At 39.6% G+C, this 20078-nt stretch overlaps 1 protein-coding gene across 2 annotated transcripts in view; it reads left to right on the forward strand.

Annotated features, from left to right (window-relative positions):
* The first annotated feature begins 899 nt into the window (after window positions 1-899).
* The window catches only part of LOC137607419 (uncharacterized), a 28840-nt gene continuing 9661 nt past the window's right edge, over window positions 900-20078 (forward strand). Inside the window, exons 1-26 of one of the 2 annotated variants that reach the window (XM_068333169.1) lie at window positions 900-1109; window positions 6774-6842; window positions 10257-10281; window positions 10398-10412; window positions 11111-11173; window positions 11819-11955; window positions 12046-12159; window positions 12754-12811; window positions 12891-12938; window positions 15123-15191; window positions 15378-15517; window positions 15662-15793; window positions 15870-15927; window positions 16012-16095; window positions 17477-17541; window positions 17633-17701; window positions 17805-17829; window positions 17919-17942; window positions 18052-18114; window positions 18190-18329; window positions 18472-18594; window positions 18838-18910; window positions 19316-19360; window positions 19450-19506; window positions 19625-19758; window positions 19852-19953. In XM_068333169.1, coding sequence (XP_068189270.1) covers window positions 1086-1109; window positions 6774-6842; window positions 10257-10281; window positions 10398-10412; window positions 11111-11173; window positions 11819-11955; window positions 12046-12159; window positions 12754-12811; window positions 12891-12938; window positions 15123-15191; window positions 15378-15517; window positions 15662-15793; window positions 15870-15927; window positions 16012-16095; window positions 17477-17541; window positions 17633-17701; window positions 17805-17829; window positions 17919-17942; window positions 18052-18114; window positions 18190-18329; window positions 18472-18594; window positions 18838-18910; window positions 19316-19360; window positions 19450-19506; window positions 19625-19758; window positions 19852-19953 — 1956 coding nt within the window. In that variant the 5' untranslated portion in view covers window positions 900-1085. The remainder of the gene's footprint in view (window positions 1110-6773; window positions 6843-10256; window positions 10282-10397; window positions 10413-11110; window positions 11174-11818; window positions 11956-12045; window positions 12160-12753; window positions 12812-12890; window positions 12939-15122; window positions 15192-15377; window positions 15518-15661; window positions 15794-15869; window positions 15928-16011; window positions 16096-17476; window positions 17542-17632; window positions 17702-17804; window positions 17830-17918; window positions 17943-18051; window positions 18115-18189; window positions 18330-18471; window positions 18595-18837; window positions 18911-19315; window positions 19361-19449; window positions 19507-19624; window positions 19759-19851; window positions 19954-20078) is intronic. The other variant, XM_068333170.1, reaches the window with a different exon arrangement.

The raw sequence follows: 20078 nt of genomic DNA on the forward strand, positions 1-20078 counted from the left end.
ACAGTCCTCTTCATGCCTCCAGAGGCCGATGCTAACCCCCATTATCAAAGCAAATGAGGTGAGAAAAAGTTGGGAGAACTCCATTGTGGGAAGGCTGCAGTCCAGAAGGAAAAGAAGAACAAAGACCACTTTCACTCAGTGGGGAGATTGTGTGAGCCCCAGGGTGCCTGAGGGTCTGAGATTGCATGGGGTCCCTGGGGTCTGGACTGCAAGACGTATTGCTATTCCTGCACCAGAGACGAGGGGATAGGGGGAGTCACAAGTTATTGAACAGATGTCTATTTGTGGAGCATTTTGACAAAATAATGTGTTTGATTAATTTTTTTATATAGCAAATATTATGCCTGTTGTTACAGAGGGGAAGGTATTTTTAAGTATTCTGGGGTTTTTTGCGCTACTTTAAGGCAAAAAAGGTATTATTTTTATTATAAACCTCTTATTTTTTGGCAAAGTTCTATATGTATAATTGTAAATATATTGAGCAAAGACCCATATTTTAATGATATTTTGGCATATATAAAATTAATCAATGGTTCACTAAACAAAAAGCCTTCAAAAACTTTAAATATCTGTATCAACTATAAATTTTTTGAACGTATTTAATGTTTCTGCACATTATCCTCTGTCAATTGTGTGTGTGTGTGTGTGTGTGTGTGTGTGTGTGTGTGTGTGTGTGTGTGTGTGTGTGTGTGTGTGTGTGTGTGTGTGTGTGTGTGTGTGTGTGTGTGTGTGTGTGTGTAAGTAATATTACACGCCCCCTCCCTCCCTCATGGTCTAGGACCGCCTCTGGATCTCTTTTCCCAGCTTGCTACTTTTTACACCTTTTCCGCGGATGCGCACAGGGAGCCTGAGGGAGGAGTCCGGCTAACATCACTATTAATGCGCCGCAGATACGAGACACTTTCACGCACGGGAGAGGAGTGGTGGAGACGCGGGAACCGTTTTGTCGTGTTGAAGATTCGCAGTTCCACAGAGGTCTTTTTAACATACGCAGTTAGTTTTTTGTGTGTTTTGAATAACTACAAGAAGCTCCTGCTTGAAGATCTACTTTTTTTTTTAATGTCTGCTGGCGTTACGGTTTGAGCATGAAGTGCGTCTTTGGCTGTCAGGTGGGTGAACCAACATGTGCTTCTGCAGCATTTCCATGCATGGACGATGGAAGAATTGGGGGTCTTGACCCCAGTACTTCCGGCCAGTTTTTGTTATCTGTGTAGTACCGTTTATTTTCCTCCACTTCTAACTTTCCTCACTTTGCACATTCTGTTTCTGCCAACTTTTCTGAACGCTTGACAGTTTAATGCATTATCCTGAGTTACAGCTTGTGGAATGAACTTTTGCAAGACCTTTAAGATATTTTTTTTACACTACTGTTCAAAAATTTGGGGTCATTTAGACATTTTCTTCTTTTTTAAAGAAAAGCACTGTTATCCATTGCTAATTTGGTAAATTACTATTTTAGCTGGAAATGTCTGTTTTTTTTGGTGCAACATAAACCGAAAAACTACCTTTATGCAATATTGATGGGCCTCTAGACATACAGTATGTATATATGTATAGAGATCCATTTCCAGCAACTAATGAATGATCAGAAAACCCTCATGCAATCATGTTGGCATGGCTAAAAACACTTTAGCTTGTTAAAGAAGCTATAAAACTAACCTTCCGTTGAGAAGATTGAGTATGCGGAGCGTTAAAATGGCCAGAAAAAGGGAACTTTCATGTGAAACTTGACAGTCTATTCTTATACTTAGAAATGAAGGCTATTTCATGTGAGAAATTGTCAAGAAACTGAACACACAAAAGTGTTTACTACCTGCAGAGAACAACACAAAAGGTCTCTAACCAGAGTAGAGAGAAGAGAGAAGTAGAGAGATATTAAACTTAACTATAGACTAATTTACTTAAGAAATGGACCCCTCACAGGCTCTCAACTGGTAGCTTCATTGACTAGTACCTGCAAAACATGTGCCAACATCCACAGTGAAGAGGACTCTGGGATGCTGGCTTTCAGGACAGAGTAGCAAAGAAAAAGGCATGTCAGAGACTGGCCAATAAAAGAAAAAGATTAATATGGGCAAAAGAACACAGACAGAGAACATTGGACAGAGGAAGTTTGGAAGAGTTGTTATGGATGGAAAAATTGAAGTTTGAGGTGTTTGGATGCAGAACTGAAAAGATGTTAGAAGACTGCCTGACAACATTTGTCAAGTCTGGCGGGGGTAACGTGACAGTCTCGGGTGCTTTACTGGCAAGGTGGGTAATTTTTTTCAGGGTAAAATGGGATTTTGAATAAGAAGCATATCACTCCATTTTGGCACACTGTTTTGTGAAATTTTCAGCCTTATTTGAAGACCTAAGGTCTGAAGTAAGTCAGCACACTCACAAATGGTTAATATGTTTATTATAACAAAAGATCCACAAAGCAAGCAAATATAATCAACAGTGATGAAAACGCTAGATACAGGTTGTCACTCCCGCAATCCCCACATTAACATCAGTTCACAACAGTGATGAAAATGCTAGATACAGGTTGTCACTCCCGTAATCCCCACATTAACATCAGTTCAAAGAATGCAACAAGTCATCAGCTATATAACTTTTACCGTTGACAATAGGCAAAGAGCCAACACCTCAGTCAGAGCAGCAGATGGAAAACAAATGACCAGGCGTCCGTACCTAGACCCGTGGTAGACTCTGACTGGTAGAGAAAAATCTCTCGTCTTTATAGTGGAATATCGCGTGCAAGTGAGGAGGGCCGGTCCCCACTTGCAGGCAACATCCATCTTTGGTCAAGGCTAGCAGTCTCCCCTTATTTAGGCTGATAAGGCAAATACGAGCATCAGCTAAGATAACACAACAAGAGGTACATCACACAGGTTGACATGTTCACAGGAAACTCGTGGAGAAACAGGTGGTGTATTTCATAGGCTGACATGTTTATAGGAACTCTCATGAGTTGGGGTACTTACTGCTCAATAACAAGAACATATAGGGATGAATTCGAGTACAAGGAATAACAAGAAAATATAAGGATGAACAGTATGACTTTGAGTTCATTCATGGGACACATAGGACATACACTGTCCTCCGCACACACCATGCAAAATGGAGCAATAGCCCAATGAGAAGACAGAAGAAGAGCCTACAATTTCCAAGAATACAAAATCTGCATTTAAGACAATATCAGGAGTCCTACTTAAAATACGGGTTAGTCTCATGTGCTGAGCCCACTGTGTGTAATGCGTGGCGACAAGATAGCAAATGAGTCAGTGAAGCCTTCAAAACCACTTTGGCACCTGGAGACCAAGCAACCTACATTAAAAGATAAACCTTGGGAGTTTTTTGAAAGAAAAAAACATGAGCAAGAAGGGAAGAAGCCATTACTGATAGCCACCACATCAGAAAACGTGAGTGCACTGAGAAAAGAAAAAGAAAGTCAACTTTATTGATGCCCTACGGGGAAATTATCTTTTACACAAAGTTGTGTACAGGACCCTGAACATAACAACACACTAGGGGCCTGTAGGCATGCGGTTAGTACAACAAATTGTTAGTACATGGGGACGTAGAGTGAAGGGTCGCGACTTCGACAATGAGCAGCTTGTGTGTGTGTGGGTAGGGGGGCTTGCTCAAATGCGCCTCAGCAGTGGCCTGGAGGTGAGCTGGCAGCTTCCACTGTCATCTCACACTCCGATGAAATTAGATGAAATTAGAAGACTTATGAAATCTCTGAACCAATTGTGTTCGTAGGTTGAGGACAACCTGTACATTGAGATGGACAGGACATTTCACCATATAAGACATGAGAGACAGAGTTTCACCCCCCGTGGAAACATGAACATTCACAGCTTCCATATATGATCATATTCATTTAATATCTTAGGAGACGAGACAGCACCACCTCTCATAGAGCACACAGTTAACTTCACAGATCCCTTCTGGTTCTGCACACTCTATCTGAATGGTTCAGCTATATAAACATCTTGCAATTCACAATTTATTATGATGGTCCTAATCATATTGACATGATTAAGAATGAATAGAAAATGAACAAATATTATAACAAAGAAGGGATTGCAAGTCATGCACTGAAGTTACAATGTGTTGAATTGAGGATGTCTTTGGGATGCCATCCTCCAGAAATCTGTCTGGGTTTGCACTTAATGGATGCATGATGCTTTTTGACAAACTTTCTCGCAGAGGTACTCCAGCAATTTGATATCAATGTTTCTTTAAACTAGGAGACTTAAGACCGATCAAGACAAAAAAAATGTTATTGAACACAAACAGCATGGGCTCTGTCAGGGGAATTGAGGATCCCCCTAGTAGGTACATCACCTGTGTTTTTATCGAGGACAAACTCACACCAGTCAGAGCTGTCTTTGTGGAATTTGCGCAGGAGAGCAGAGCTCTTGACAAGAAGATGCTCCTCCAGACTGCCAAAGTTCTGCTGCTCCTGTTCTCCTTTTATTGAACATCAGCATAGCAACAGTACATGGATTTACGTCATCAATTCTGTGAATGCAGTTTACCGATAAAATGCACAGAAACAGCTACACTCTACATGTGGTGGATATTTGTATAAGGCGTGCATCTCCTGCTGTTTCTACGCCTCTTACTTACACACCGACCTTCGATAGCTTCCTGTGTCTCAATGCGGTTTGTTTTTCCTGGAGCTGCAAGGACGAAGGGCACTGGTTGAACCTTGTGCGCACCTAAGTCAGTGTCCCAGAGTGAACACACCACCTCCATACTGAGTCAACAGCTTAAGTTCTTTTACATAAGTTCAGTCACATTTACTAATTGATAACATAATTTTCTTTCACAGGCTCCAGGTTGGATAAGGCCACAAAAAGATTTTTACACAGTTGTTTTCACAGACTTGTCTTCATGATAAACTGAATTTGAGGTGTATATTGTAATTGCTGGACTGCCCCAGTAATAATTACTCAATCTTGTACTGCTTTAATATTTACAGTATTTTGAGTTTTTGTGTGCTTTTAGAATTTTTTCTGTCGGCTTGTATTATCAAGAGTAACCTGCCGCTGTGATAAGAGGATCAGTTTCCTAAGAGCTTCAGCTGCTAAGAACACTTCCAGTTATCAGCCAACAAATCATGACTGACACCTCGTGAAAGACTCCTGAGGAGGACAGAAAATGATGTCCAAGACCGCTTGATGCCTCTTTGTTTCTCTTCCGTACTAAGATGACCAGGCGGAAGAAGTTTCCACCTCCAAGATGTCAGCATCAACCTGACTTCCACAGTGACTTCTCACACCACCAGAAAATTTTTACATTGATTTTTAGACATTTATATGTGTTTTTTGTGTGTGCTTTGTACTTCACTTATACAAACAGATTCCCCTTTTGAGTCTGACATATTGCTTGACTTGTTAAAATGGATTCTTGGATGGTACAGTACTTCAATGGTCACTGTAGAATGATGTTGGCCCTGTCTAACTCCTGGCTGCTGGAAGTCGTGGAGCATTGTAGTGTAAAAGTCAACTTGATTGGGAATTGACTTAAGTACAGTAGTCCAAGCACACAGGACCAACATCTGTTAGATTGAAATTGGTTAACATGCAAGTCTTGCTCTGATGGGCTTGTTAATAAATTCAGCTACAAGTAGCCCAGCAGGTGCAGTTTTGGAGTTGTTCTAAGCCACCAAAGTGAAATGGGTAGCATGGAAGATTTGACGTTAAGAGCCTAAAATCTCAAAGTGTTATTTGTTACCACAAAATTTTATTCAAGGCAACACTTACTGTCCACCAAGTCTTGGGCTGGGGACTGGAGGGTGGCTTCAAGACCCATGTCGGGCAAAACATTTGGGTGTGACCTGGCAGTGGAGATGAGTTAAACTTTTGAACACTGCTGAGGTGCTCTTGAGCAAGGCACTATCCCCTTTATGATCAGTTCAACTCTTGAACACTGCTGAGGTGCTCTTGAGCATGGCACTGTACCCTTTGTAAGTTGCTAATTGGGGCGTCTCACAAGAGAGTTGCCTGCCGCTCTACTTCTCACCACGACTTGCATGCCCCTACAGGACCCATGTGTGTGTGAGTAGTAATGTTTACAAATGAGTCGAAAAATAATTGCCTCTATGGGGGACTGAAAGAGGGTCTCTAATCTTAAACTGCCTTTTTTTATTTTTTGGCCAACCGATTGCAGTACAATCCAAATTTTTTTGTGACATTGTCGTGCATCGGGGTTGTCAAAAATGTCTTGGCTCCTGCTTAGAATTGAGTGCTCCTTTGATGATTGAGTGTTACGTTTTATCAGTACATGGGTTAATTGACTCAGGAGGAAGACATGGATTAGTGAAAGTCAGAACCACAGTTAAGGATGGAAAAACAAAAACCTTTGAGACATCGCAGGACAAGAGCAGGCCACTATGAACCAGGCCTTGATGACAGGATACAGAACCCAAGGTGCATAAAGTGCAAAAGTTGCTTAGACGGGACAAATTATCAGGATGTAAGTTTCAGGCTGGAAAGGCATGCACTGAGTGAGTGGCATAACCGAGAGGCCGAGATAGTGGTCAGGAACATCTGCACTGCATATGGATAAGGTGCTACAAAATGCCAGTGGGAGGTGCTATCAAGAGTTGTGAGGGCAACAAAAACTCAGAAGCACCAAGGGCTTAAAGAGCCTTGGAACAGATGTGAAAGGTGGAAAAAAAAGTTTTTTTATCATGTCTTTTATAAATGTCTTTTATAAATTCTTTATAAATGTCTTTTATTCTGTGTTGTTAATATATCTTTTTTTTATTTTAGGTGTGCCTTACCAGATATTTCCGTCTAACTGATTTCAGGAAGCATATATATTCAATACTACATAAAGAGGTGGGCATTGAACCTCATGCACATTTTATCCAAAGCTGTACTCCACTGGACGTTAAAGTTCTTGAAGACTTTCAAAACTCCCAAAAAGAAAGTTTCAGCAGATTGACCCAGGTGATGTGTCTCATGCTAATGATCGTCATTAGCATACAAAGGTGAAACTCATTTCAGCGACCCCCTTTGACACCACCACCAACAATCATTGAGGAGCCAGACGGGTTTCAACGACAGTCGTTGGAATGTGAATAGCACTGATCACACCCCACAGGGTTAATAAGCTGGGACATGATCAGCCACCCTCTGCACTGAACAAGTCTCTTGGATGAGAGACGAAACGTCTTCAAGAACTTTCTTAACGTCCAGTGGATTGACTTAAACAGCCTTGGATTACCATGACCTGGATAACTGAGAACCTACACAGACCTCATTCACATTTACAATGGTTATTCTGAGATTTACCTTAAATGGGAAGGAAGTTGTCCCCCAATTCATGCTATTTTTTTCTTTCTAGTTGTGAGTTCTTCAGCTGGTGTTGTCATGGGTGACAGGGTATATATCAGGGCTTTGAACCGGTTCATGGAACGAAACTTCTCGTATTTTGGCAGGAACGAAAACGAAACTGAAAACTTTATATTTTTTAATGTTCCGGTACAGAATCGGAACAGAAAATAATTGTAAACCGGTTAATACCATTTTTTTTTAATTCTTGAAAAAATTATTTGACCTCATGTTTCACTTCCTTTCATTCACTGGACGCGTAATGAGAGCGGGGAGAAGTAGCGGCTATCAGCAACAGTTAGGAAAAGGGAGGTCTCCCAGTCAAAATTTAATCACAACAGGTAAACACTAGTATGTCAATCTTAAAAATGTACGATTTAGACATTAACTCATTGGCTGCAGTCATTTTCAGAGCAGTGTGTCCCCGCACTATCAGCGCTTTATAGCAATATTGAGCTATGGAAGAAGCACAATGAAGATGTGTTGTTCAGCAATAAATGACATGGTGGAAGTAATTCTTGCCTTATTTCATGCAGTGTCTAAGTAGGAGGCATAAGCCTTAACTACAGTGATATAACTGTCATAAAGCAGTGATGTAGTGTTGTAGTACTGCTTATTGTAGGGTAGGGATATATAGGGATAATTATAGTCTATAGTATATAAACTAATTGCTTTAGTTTCCAATTTAAAAGTCCTTAAAATACCGTATTTTGTGCACCATTTGGCTCAATGTACAAAGAGGCGCAGTCTAAATAACGGAGTTTATTTTTGTACTTAAACTGGACACTCGTCGCACCTTAAGGTTCGGTGCATGTTTGTTAACGGAAGCAAAAAGGTGACTGGTTGAACTGTGTTGTACAATGTGTTTAAATTTAAAAAAATACACCGACATTATTTTTTTTAAATGTTTTTATTTCTTTATTTTTTGATAAATCTGTGCTAAATCCTTTGAAGTCCTCATCTTCGGTCTGCATTTAATAGCTCGGCAATTTCACTATCGCTGACCGTCTGGTTTCTGGGTTTCTGTCCGGTAATGATGCTTGCTTTTGTGAAACATCGGACAAAAGTCGAAGCAAGACATGTTAGTCCAGGCATCCGCAATCCACGCACATATTGTGGGGGTGTAACTTGCTCGGCACTGCCTCCAGTCCTGTTAAAAGTGTGTTCACGTGTCTCATCCATCACTCCACGACGCACGTAGCTGACCTTTAAAGGCTCTGTTTACACCGATGTCCATCGGTTGGAGCTCTTTCATTAATCCTCCCAGGATGATGGCAAGCTCAGAATTCAACCACTTGACATGGTTTTTGACAGAAGCGGTGGTGTGGGCGTGCAAGGAGTCACAGATCAAGAGAGATGGCGAAGCGTAAACAAAGCCCCCCGGTCTCTTTACGTGAACCGGAACAACCGGAACTGATAACCTGGAGTTTACATGTTGCATCGTAAGCGTGTCTCTTCGCCGGGGTCTTTAGCCAAACAAATGTGGTTAACAGCATACCTGCGGTACAGTACCGGCATATACCGTATACCGGTACCTACCAGAGGTGTGCCAGATGTAGCCTCGCGTCATGTTCTCTAATTGGTCTATCACTGCCGGCGTACGTAGTTACGTAATACATCCTATGTCGGTGGACAATGGCCGATCCGGTGGAGCGCTGACTGAAATCACACAAAACCATTTTTACAGATTTTGGAACACATAAGATGCTTAATGTTGAAAGGCGCAGCGTTGATTTTTGAGAAATTTTAAGGCTTTTAAGCGCGTCTAATGGTGCGCAAAATACGGCACCTACATATTTATATTTACAAGGAACGTTATTAACTGTTTCAGGAACTTTATTTTTTGTTCTAACCAGTTCAGGAATGTCAGTTTTGTGGATGGAACGCAAAACCGGAAACGTTATAGTTCAGTTTCTGTTCGGAACGAACCGATAGGCAAAAAATTCTGGTTCAAAGCCCTGGTATTAATGTGTGTGTGTGTGTCTTCTCATCTTTTGGTAATAAATACATAAACACTCAACCACCTCCAAACCATTACACAGTAAACCTGTGATTTGTTTTTACAACTCGTTTATGTGATGGTTTGTTTGGCTGATGGGAGCCAAGTTTCCTCAGTTCCAGCTACTGCAAAAAAAAAATCAGTTTTATGCATTCTTTCAAGTTACCAAATAATACTGCTGTGGTTAAGTAATATTATGGAGGGGCCACAGATGAACATCCCCATTTATCATTTAATGTTGTTTTAATTGATTTTGAATTTAAAAAATGTGCACCGAAACAAAGGGGACCACCAGAACACTTGGTATGGATTCTCTTTGAGGTCATGGTAATCCTTAAAGGTTGAATCTGAAGCAGGTTGAGCAGCAAGTAATTTATTCAGTCAGCTGCTGCTCCTCAGCACATGGTTGTCCACGGACGCTTTAGTGGGGGGATACAAATAAGTGCATGTTTAATGTGGCTGAAACATTTGTATGTCATGACCTGAGGAAACCTGAATTGTTGTTCATTTAAGGTAGGGAACAGAGATACGGGAACAGCTGGGAATTCAGAAGACCAGGCCAGGTGGTCGTCAGTGATAAACTCATCGAGAGGTGTTGCTGGGGGAAGAACAGCTGTTGTAGACTGTAGATCTTTTGTTTGGATATGCCATAATGGCTTGTTTGTCTGAAAACACTTTCCTAGTCTTCCCTCGATGCTGCATGTATAAGAGCCTTCTGAGTAATCCCACCAAGTCTCAAAGCTTTCAGGGAAGGAAAAAACTGTCAACATTGAACAGGAAAGAATTTCCCTGACATGTAAACCTAGCAGTGGAGTTTAGCTGGCTGTGTTCGTGTTCTATTTGAGTTAGTAATGCACAAGAATTCAAATCTGTCGATCTCTCCATTCATATGCAATCTTCTCCTATTTGTTCTTCAACAGAAAGTGAAAGAAATCTTCCAGATTGGTAATATTTATATTTGCACATTCTCATTTTTTTCTGTGTTTTAATGAAGTACACATCTATTGCCATTGCATTCTATGTCCTGTTTATTAATCTTTGCATTTTTCTTGCATGTTTAGAATTGGCGAATGCTGGTAAGCATACCTCTCTTTCTTGTTTGTATCTTGTCAAAAGTGCCTCCAAAACTATTTGTCTTTAAAATCGGTTGTGTATGTGTTAACATTTTTCCAGATAAACGTCCAGCCAACAAAGAGCACTGGGGCTGTTGTAGAATAACCCCTGTGCTAAGATTTTAAAATAATTAACAATGCAAATAAGTTGGAAAGTTCTCAACAGGTGCAGGACATATAAAGTCAGAACAGTATCTTAGTTGAAAGTATGTTGAATAAAGAAATGAGAACAGGGAGCATAAGTACCAGATGGGGGGTCTTTTTTTCCCCTTTTTCTTTTTTTAAAAAGGAAGACCATTTATGTAAAGACACGATCAAACCAAACTACAAAAACCTAATGGAGGAAAATGACAAAAGGTACAGGGTAAAAGTAATGTGACAGGCCATGGGCAGTTACTTCCTCAGAGCTCTTTGGTAGATAGAGCAGGAAGAGAAAGAGGCCCATAGGAAACTACAACAGAACCTTTGGAGTTCCCACGGAGACTCCCATTTTCACAGAATATGATCCTTGCTCTAGTGAAAACCTGCAAAATCAGCAGCATATCAAATACTTGTCCTCCCAACTGTACATCTGGAAACACAACATCATAATTTTGTATATCTGTGGTTTAGATTGGGATGGCTCAACTTGAACAGCGCTTTAATGTTCTTTTTTTCTACAGGTATGCTTCCCAACATCTCTGTTTTGCATCCACAGCAGAAAGCAAACAAAAAAACCATCATAGGTTAGTAATGCCACTGTAAATGCCGTGACATGTGTTACTGATTTAAATAATCAGTTTAATGGTGTAATACTAGACCATATGATTAGCAGTTAGATAAAGCAGTCTTGTCTGAAAATTGACGAATAGCCTTTTCTGGATTTCGAAAGCCCAAAGTAGGATAAAAGGTTAAAGTGCGAAAAAATTTGTTAGTGGTCTTGTCTTTTTGTCTGCCTCTTTTCTGATTTCTTTTGCGTGTTTGTTATACTTCAGTAGTTCAGATCATCAAACAAGCTTCTACAAGGAAAAGAGATGAGAATTAACCTTTATTAATGATATTTTTAAAGGATAAGCTATCCAAACATACCTGGCCCATATGATTACAGTTGGGGTTGCCAAGGGGACATTTAATTTATCACGAGTGACAGACATTTTGAAAAAGTCAATGTTTTGTTCACTCACTTTGTCTTTTCCCTAAATTAGTTATTTTAATGATCTGAAATATTTGAGTGGGAGAAATAAAAGCAGAAAAAATCCATTGAAGCCAAACTTTGGATCAGAAATATTCTCCTTATTTCTAATGCTGTTGGTCTTCCATAGACAGAAACGTGATGTTTCTCAAGATCAGCAAGACCATGTTTGAAGTAATATGTTCATGCTTTCCTCTAGGATTGTCGTTGCTGACTTTCTGTTTTAACCGAGTTACAAACTGCTGCTTCTATTTTTGCCACGTCTGTGAGGAAAAGTGTGTGTCAGAGATGGTTGTAGACCACCTTACGTCCGATGACCATTACATCAACTATTTTGTGAGTGCTGAATATCAAAAAAAGTAAACAATATTACCAAAAAATTATAAGCACAATTTGATTTTAAGTTTGTTTGTTTTTTAATTTTAGAGTTACACTAACCCTGATACACTGAGCTTCCCCTTGATTCCTGGCTTGCAGCTTGGACAAAGTCTGGAGGAAGAAGTCAAGATGGCTTTCAGCAATGGGCCGGAACAACTACAGGTTTGTGTTGGCACCACTGGAATTATAAGTCTACATTCGAAGGTGCCTGGGTTAAAGTGAGCTTGTGATCTTCTGAGATGAAAAGTTTACCTCAGAAGTTTGCGGAAAAATACCCTTTTTTTTGGCTGCGCATCAGGGAAATTTTTCCTGTTAAAATGAGTTTTAATTCTCCTAAAGAGTTATGAATTGTGGACACGGTGTGAACAATCACTTTTCTTTAATCCATACCGGTATGGAGAGCAGCACGTCAAGAGTGTTGCAGACAAGTATAACAGCATTAATCTTACAGAATCATTCAAACAAATCCCCAGAACATATTTTACAGCAATTAATATTGGTTCAGATGTTTATCCCCTGGCTTTGATTGAAATGGACTTTTTAGGGTCAATGAATTGCCCACCGCTATATAAACAGCCCTCTACCTATAAAAATGCATTTATAAATACACTTTCAACCCCCATAGGCACATTGTCTCCCAAAACTTATATGCATACTTTTTCTCACAACATGCCCACCAAATAAACATGCTGCAATGGGGTGAAGACCTTCTTAGATGACGTGATGATCTGATTTCACCACATATCCTCTTTACAGATGTTGGAGTTACCTGTGCAACTATTGGAAGAACTTAAAACAAGAAAAAACTCTGAAGGTATAGAATTCCCATATTTATGTGTTTTAGAATAATATGAAACTGAATGTTAATCAGATTTTTTTTTTTTCATTTCTAGTGATGTCCGCTTTAAATGAAAATGACAAGCTCCAGAAGAAAACCAGAGGTGCGTCAACAATTATTATTTCTGCAGAATGATGAGGGATTTCAAGTAATTTTTCCAGTTAATATTTTTTGGTATAGTTCCATGTGTGGGTTCTCTCCGAATTCTCCGGCTTCCTTCCATCTCTAAAAATTTGGTTGCTTTCTTAAGACAGGACAAAGTGCAAATATTTATTTACCAAATCAAGTCATAAACAGAGCTCGGGAACAAACATCACTGGACCTTTTCATCATCTGCATCCTCAAGTGTTTATAGTCTTCAGGACTAAGGTGTGTGTATGTAGACGTGTGTTGTAGCCTTGAACCGATGGAATGTTCTTGGCTAGAGTGGAAGTAGGACGTAAGATGAAAAAAACACAACTTTCAGAATAAGTTCATCAATATCTTGCACAATGTTTTGCATAATACAATCACTTGATAAAAATCTTTCCACTACAGAAACATCTAGCTTACGTGTAGTGAAGGAATATCAGTTTCATTGTCCAGGCCTCTGTAAGTGAAGTTTTTTAAACCCCTTTGACCTTTAGCTGACCTTTACGTTTATTACCCAGGTTTCCATAAATAAACACTATCTAGACTTTTTGACAATAAGTTATAGATGAACTCTAGTTGAACTGCCTGCACTGCACTTATTCTACACACACACACACACACACACACACACACACACACACACACACACACACACACACACCATGAACTTTATTCTTTGTATTGTATACCATGACCATATAAGTGTATATGTGGGTGTCGGCTTACAAACTGCTGACAGGATGTGCATGATACCTGCTTCAAGGGGAGAATATAAAGGAAGAAGTTGTTACTCTTTTGTGACATGTGGTGCATTGCTGCTGGCTGTTTCTATCCTCCATCTTTGAGGACACATGTGTCAAACTCGAGGCCCGGGGGTCAAATGTGTCCGCGAGAGCATAAAAGGTCAGAGTGTCTAAAAATAATGCAGGTCCTTCTCAAAAAATTTGCATATTGTGATAAAGTTCATTATATTCCATAATTTAATGATCAAAAATTAAACGTTCATATATTTTCGATTCATTGCACACCAACTGAAATATTTCAGGTCTTTTATATTGTTTTAATACTGATGATTTTGGCATACAGCTCATGAAAACCCAAAAATCTTATCTCAAAAAATTAGCATATCATGAAAAGGTACCTTACATGAGCTATTAACCTGATCATCTGAATCAACGAATTAACTCTAAATACCTGCAAAAGATTCCTGAGGCTTTTAAAAACTCCCAGGCTGGTTCATTACTCAAAACTGCAATCATGGGTACGACTGCTGACCTGACTGCTGTCCAGAAGGCCATCGTTGACACCCTCAAGCAAGAGGGTAAGCCACAGAAAGAAATTTCTGAGCGGATAGCTCAGCGGATGGCTGTAATGTTTGTAACTTAAGTAATAAATTCAGAGTTATTTAACATTAAGGAGTAGTTATGTTTATTTTACATTACATTGAGTTACAATTAGTAGGTATATCTGGCTCTTTGAGGACAGCGATGATACTGATGGGGCCCTTTGCAGACACAGCAGCACTCCTTTTATGGTTAGTTTTAGTTAAAATGTGTAGGTGCCACTGCACCTCTTCTGTGGTTAAGGGTATGCTGTTATGTTCAGAGACCCTTTGTAGCCATTCGCCACGTCGCCATAGGCGAAGTCAATCCCAGATTGGCTTTAAGGTTTTTAACACGTGTAGCCACAGTGGCGTTCGTATTTTTAGGGAAAAAAAGGCTAAAACTTAGCTGTCGAAGATGAACTTGCGGTGAGGCTCACCGCAAGTTCATCTTCGTCAGCTTTTCTTTGTATGCGATGGGATGAGTTTTCTTGGAACTGTGTGGACGACGGGTGCCGAGGCACGTCCTCATCTGAGCCTATGTCCTCAGTTGAACCCGCCGCCCTTATACTAATTGATAACATAATTTCTTTCAGTGTTTTACAAATCATGAGTCGCCAAGAACATTTTTGCTTCAGGTTACAGTTTCAGATATCTCTGTTAACACCAAGTCAAAAATTTTGTCACCCCCAAATACGATGCAAAGCTTCAGAGAAGCTACTAATGACCCTTGCTGATGTCTTCCTGTGCCGTGTGTCTGTGTCCTTATCTTTTATTGTTCAGTTATCCTCCGTCACTCCACTCAATCTGTTCGATTTTTTTTTTTTTGTCTAGCTATCATACCGAAGAGGAAGATGATACAAGCATACCAAAAAGACAGTAGCAGGAAGTATCCACTTCTCGGTTAGTAATTTTAGCTGAATTAACCAAATTATAATTTAAAGATTTTGATTGATATGTTCAATTTTGGAGTTTTGTAATATTCTTTAAGTACTTAAGTATGTGAATGTACGTTAAAAAATATGAACTATAGCTGAGACTATTCTGCATCCTATAAAAATTTCACCTCTTGTGTTTGTGGTGTTGCAGGCATGCAGCATGTTGTTGAATGCATTAGTGTCGGATCGACAGAGAAGCAACACTACCTCTGCACGCTCTGCCAGCTCTCTCTGGGCGTCCACATGATCATCAAACATGTCCTCAGCTTTGACCACATACATTCTTACTTTGTAAGTACTGATTGTGTGAGCAGCCATTAAAGCTGATTGTCTTCATTTTGATCTCCAGGACGAGTCCTGAATCCACAGCAACTAAAATGATGACTGTCTTCCAGTGGTGTAGTTGTCTAATCAAATTACTTTTAATCTACACAGACGGCATACCACCCCTTCACATTACGTGACAAGAATTGCTATCAGTGTTGGACAGATTGTCAAGTTGCCATGATACTTGACTTTGCAAAGCAGACAGAAAAGATTTATGCCTCTTCAAACACAGATATGAAGGTAGTACAGTCTGTGAAGTCATAAACGCATGTTTCACGAATAGCATTTATGTGAACCTGCATACTTTGTTTTGCAGCAAGTTCGCCTGGAGCCGGATGAATTCAGATCTGTGAATTTTGATTGTTATGCAGAAGGTTGGTTTGTGGTTTTCAACCCTCAGGCTGTGTTTTGTACCTCTGAATGACCGTATCCTAATTTCAACCTATGGTGGCTTGCAGCTTTGGAGAGACTGGAGTCCATCATGAAGGAGAAAAACGAGGAGAGCAGCTTGATCGCAGACATCAAACCAGGGATCAAGCTTGGTATGTGTTATTTTACTGTAAATGAGCTAAACTCGCTAATGGGAATTTATTACATCCCGCTTCAAAGCGGTAATGTGTTGTCAGTGTTCGTTCGTTACTCCGTCCATCCCTTCGTTTGTCCACCAAATATCTTCTCAACCGTTGTAGATGGAAAGATGAAGCAAAAATCACATTACTCTGGCAGCAAAGGGGAAGAAATTGAGATGATGACATTGACCTTGAGAAAGCTAGGTTAGGGTCAAATTTAAAAAAATTTAAACTCAGGAACCAGATAAGATAGAAAGACAAGGGACAAGGCCAGTGTGAGTAAGACCATAGATCAAAGCTAGTGCTTTGATCTATGAAAGTAGGTCAGGGTGAAATTTTAAATTCAGGGTGTCTTGGGATGTTGCAGTCTGACTGCCTTGAGTTCTGCAGTAGTTTTTTCTTGCAAGAGTGTCAGTTATAATGCAGAGACGACCCTGACTGCAGAGTGAATGGCAAAGAATATTATGAATTTGTCAGTCTTTTGTAGCATCTCGTACAGATGTCTGTGGTTTCATGCAAGAGGGCTGAGATGTAAGTACAAAGGAAACAGGATGTAAGCTCTGGTATTGGCTTTTGGTGCAAACTTCTGCCCTCAGCCAAATATCGAGGCTTAAAATAGAACGAAAGACAATAGATCACGAAACATCAGATAGAAGACGATAACCACTACAGATTCTACATCTCATAAATGCATAATGATAATTGTGGCGTGTGGGTGAACGGTTCTCATTAGATTTCTGAGAGGCCGTGTGTCTTTGGACAAATGGTCAAGGTATTTGCTTCAGTCTGACCCCATAAAGAAATCCCAGAGTGATCACAAGTTTTTAATTCTTCAGGGAATTAGCAACTGTCAACATCCAGCCAGATACAATTTCCTTGAAAAGGTCTTAAATATTCTAAATTATAAAGTATTAAAAATATATATTATTTTTCTAAGTATTACGTTATATTCTAATTTTAAAGAAAGAGGAAATTGTAATAAGCTAAAATTAGTGCATCCAGCGGAGGCTTTTAATCATTTTAAGACAAAGAATTTGGCTGTTGCTGCTGTTTACAAATCAAATGTATGTGAGCTGTAGCTTTGACACGTCTGACCCACAAGCTCAAATGGCCTGGTCATTTGAACTCAGAGCAGTCTCAGTTTAACCACGTTTTGTCCAGAGCAACAGTTGGTCTGAACACACGACAATCTTCTGGAAAGCTGTCGTGTCAGAAAAGAGAATAAAGCTATACACACACGTAAAAAAGCTAAGTTGCATAAATAAGCAGGGTCGATAACATGCCAATATTTTCCAACAACCTGCAGGTTAGTTTTGAAATGCTAACTCACCGTTACTTTGTTTAATCTTTGTAGAGACGCTCACTGCGCGGTATGTTTCCTCCAGACCTGGATCATGTCCATACAGCTTATTTTGTCAGGTAATGAATGGTGAAGGTCACATGCACTATTTTGCTTTAAAACTTTAAGCTTTGTGATGCATTTATTTCACCTTTTTGTCCCTTGTGACAGGACTGCTGTGCATTCTTAAGAAACGTAAATCAGTATTCACAACACGTGTTAAAACACAGACACAAATTGGTACCTTTTCATCTTCCTTCAAATATCTAAACAAAATAAATTGACATAATTTATCTATAATATATGATCTAATGTATCATCTGTCCCTATTGGTCTTCTTTAGGCACTGGACAAATACTTTTCTAATGGTAACTCCAATTTTCTCTCATTTCTCATGTCCATGTTTAATGAAAGCTCATTTAAATGATTTTTTTAAAAACCATTTTATTTATTACAGGTCCTGATAGTTACGGCCAAACAGGTACACTGCTCTTAACTGCAATCAAGTCGTAAAATAACCCTACCAAATTATTATTAATATAATAAGTTTGTTTATTGATGTATGAATTAAAATGACTCTGTCCCTAAAGGAAGATCCGTGCCGTTTCTTGGTTTATATGACCTCCTCAAAAAGCAAGAGGAACCTGTTGTTGGTGAGTTGGAGCTTTATTTTAGTGTTTATTGCTAAGTTTTTGTTATTGGGTTAATGTGTTGTTTTGCTTGTTTAGGTCTGTCCCTGGTTGTCACATTGATCAGCAGTGAAGGTTCTGCGGGACCTTTTTATTTGTGCTTTGCCTGTGAGGAAACTTTCCCTGAATCCGGTGTCAGACATCACTTCAGCTCTCATAAGCATATCATTCAGACATTGGTGAGGGTTTTTTTTAAATTTTTATCGACAACATTACTAGAGGTGTTTGTGCTTTTGTGTGACACCGCAGCAGCTCAAACAAAGGCGAGTTCTGTTGGATGCATTGTTTTGGTCTTTAACCCCTTCTTACCTATATCCTTAGCTATACCTGAATCCTTGGCGACTCCCGTTTGCGTGGGAGGGCAGTCTGGATGTGAACTTCTTGATGTCAGTTGCATTGAAAGAGGAGGAGGGGAAGAACGGATCAGATGCAAAGATGCTGAAGGTAAGAATCCAATTCACTTTTTCTGTGCTGATCTTTTCACATCTGAGTAGATGCATACAAAAATTTTCAGCTTGATGGCATATAAATTAAAACTATAAAAGTTCATACCTAACAAAACCACAGTAATCCTTCATGTATTGTAATTTTCTTGGACCTACATGATTTCATTTTTCAGAATTGGGTTTCTGTCCACTTAAAAAAATTAATGTTATTATTATTAATGCAGAATTTATCCTTTTTCAGATGTTTGATATGCCACTCTCACTGTTCATCAGCCTTCTCCAAATCTCTTCTAACCCTAACCCTTACCAAAAAGGTAGGATTTGGACTCAAAATTAAATTATTCAAAGACACCTGGGGCGATAAAATCACTGCAGTTAAACCTGTTTTGACAGGAAATTGTTTGACGAAGCACTTATGCTGCAGATAAAGTTTTTCTATGCATCTTTTGGTTTTGCTATGCAACATAAAGATGTCAAAGACTGTTGTTTGTGCATAGAGATCGATTGATTAATCTGTAAACCTTTATTACTAATAAAATAAAAGTGGCAGCACTGGTGTGCAAACCTGGTTTCAGATTCCCACTGAAGGACGATGGATGAATACCATTTTGAAGATTTTTTTATTTGTCTTGGCATTATCTCCTTGAATTCTGTTTATTTCTTTAAAAAAAAAAAAGAGAAGAAAAAAAGCAAATATTTAGGTTTTTTATTCTCTACAGTGATGGCAAGCCTTCAACTCCAACACACTGTTATAAAGCAAAAGGGTTAGTGATTAAAAATTCTTTAAAAATGATTAATTCCATCCAAGGTACGTCTGTCTTAGTTGGATTTTTGTATCTTCTCACCTGTGCAGTTCCACGGCGAGAAACGTACAGCAAACTGGAGCAAAATGAGAGATTCCCTCTGCTTGGTGAGTACTGCTGGAAAGCAGAAATGCACTAAGGATCAGGCACGTCCGTGAAAGATCAAGGAAGAGTCCCGTTGAACCCAGAGATGACTGGATGACTTTCTTCTCTTCATCAACGCAGGTCGAGAGTTTATTGTCATGTACAGGGCAGGTATCCATCCAGTTGGATTTCTGTGCTTGCTCTGTGAGAGGAGGTTGGTCCACACAGAATATAACACCCACTTTTTCAGTCGGGAGCACATTTCAGCATTTCTAGTGAGTATATTCGTCCACTTCCTACTGCAAATGGGAAAAATTCAAAGATAAACTCGCAGGGAAAAGTCTGAACTGGAATATTTGTGCGTGTAGAATCATTTCCACCCAGGCTCACTGGTTTCAAGCGCTGACACAGCGACCATTCTGGACCTGGCCAAGCAGGCCGGACGTTTTCACTCCATCAGATATGCACAGGTATTATGCGAAAGAAAATAATGTTCTTTGGTTTGTGTTTGGTAATCTATTTTCCCACATTCTAGTGAATTACGTGTACGTGGAGTGATTTTGTTGCCAAAATAAGAAATTAAGGGACAGTCGCC

The sequence above is a fragment of the Antennarius striatus genome, chromosome 14 (genome assembly GCF_040054535.1).
Source record: "Antennarius striatus isolate MH-2024 chromosome 14, ASM4005453v1, whole genome shotgun sequence".
In the NCBI taxonomy this organism is placed as follows: Eukaryota; Metazoa; Chordata; class Actinopteri; order Lophiiformes; family Antennariidae; genus Antennarius; species Antennarius striatus.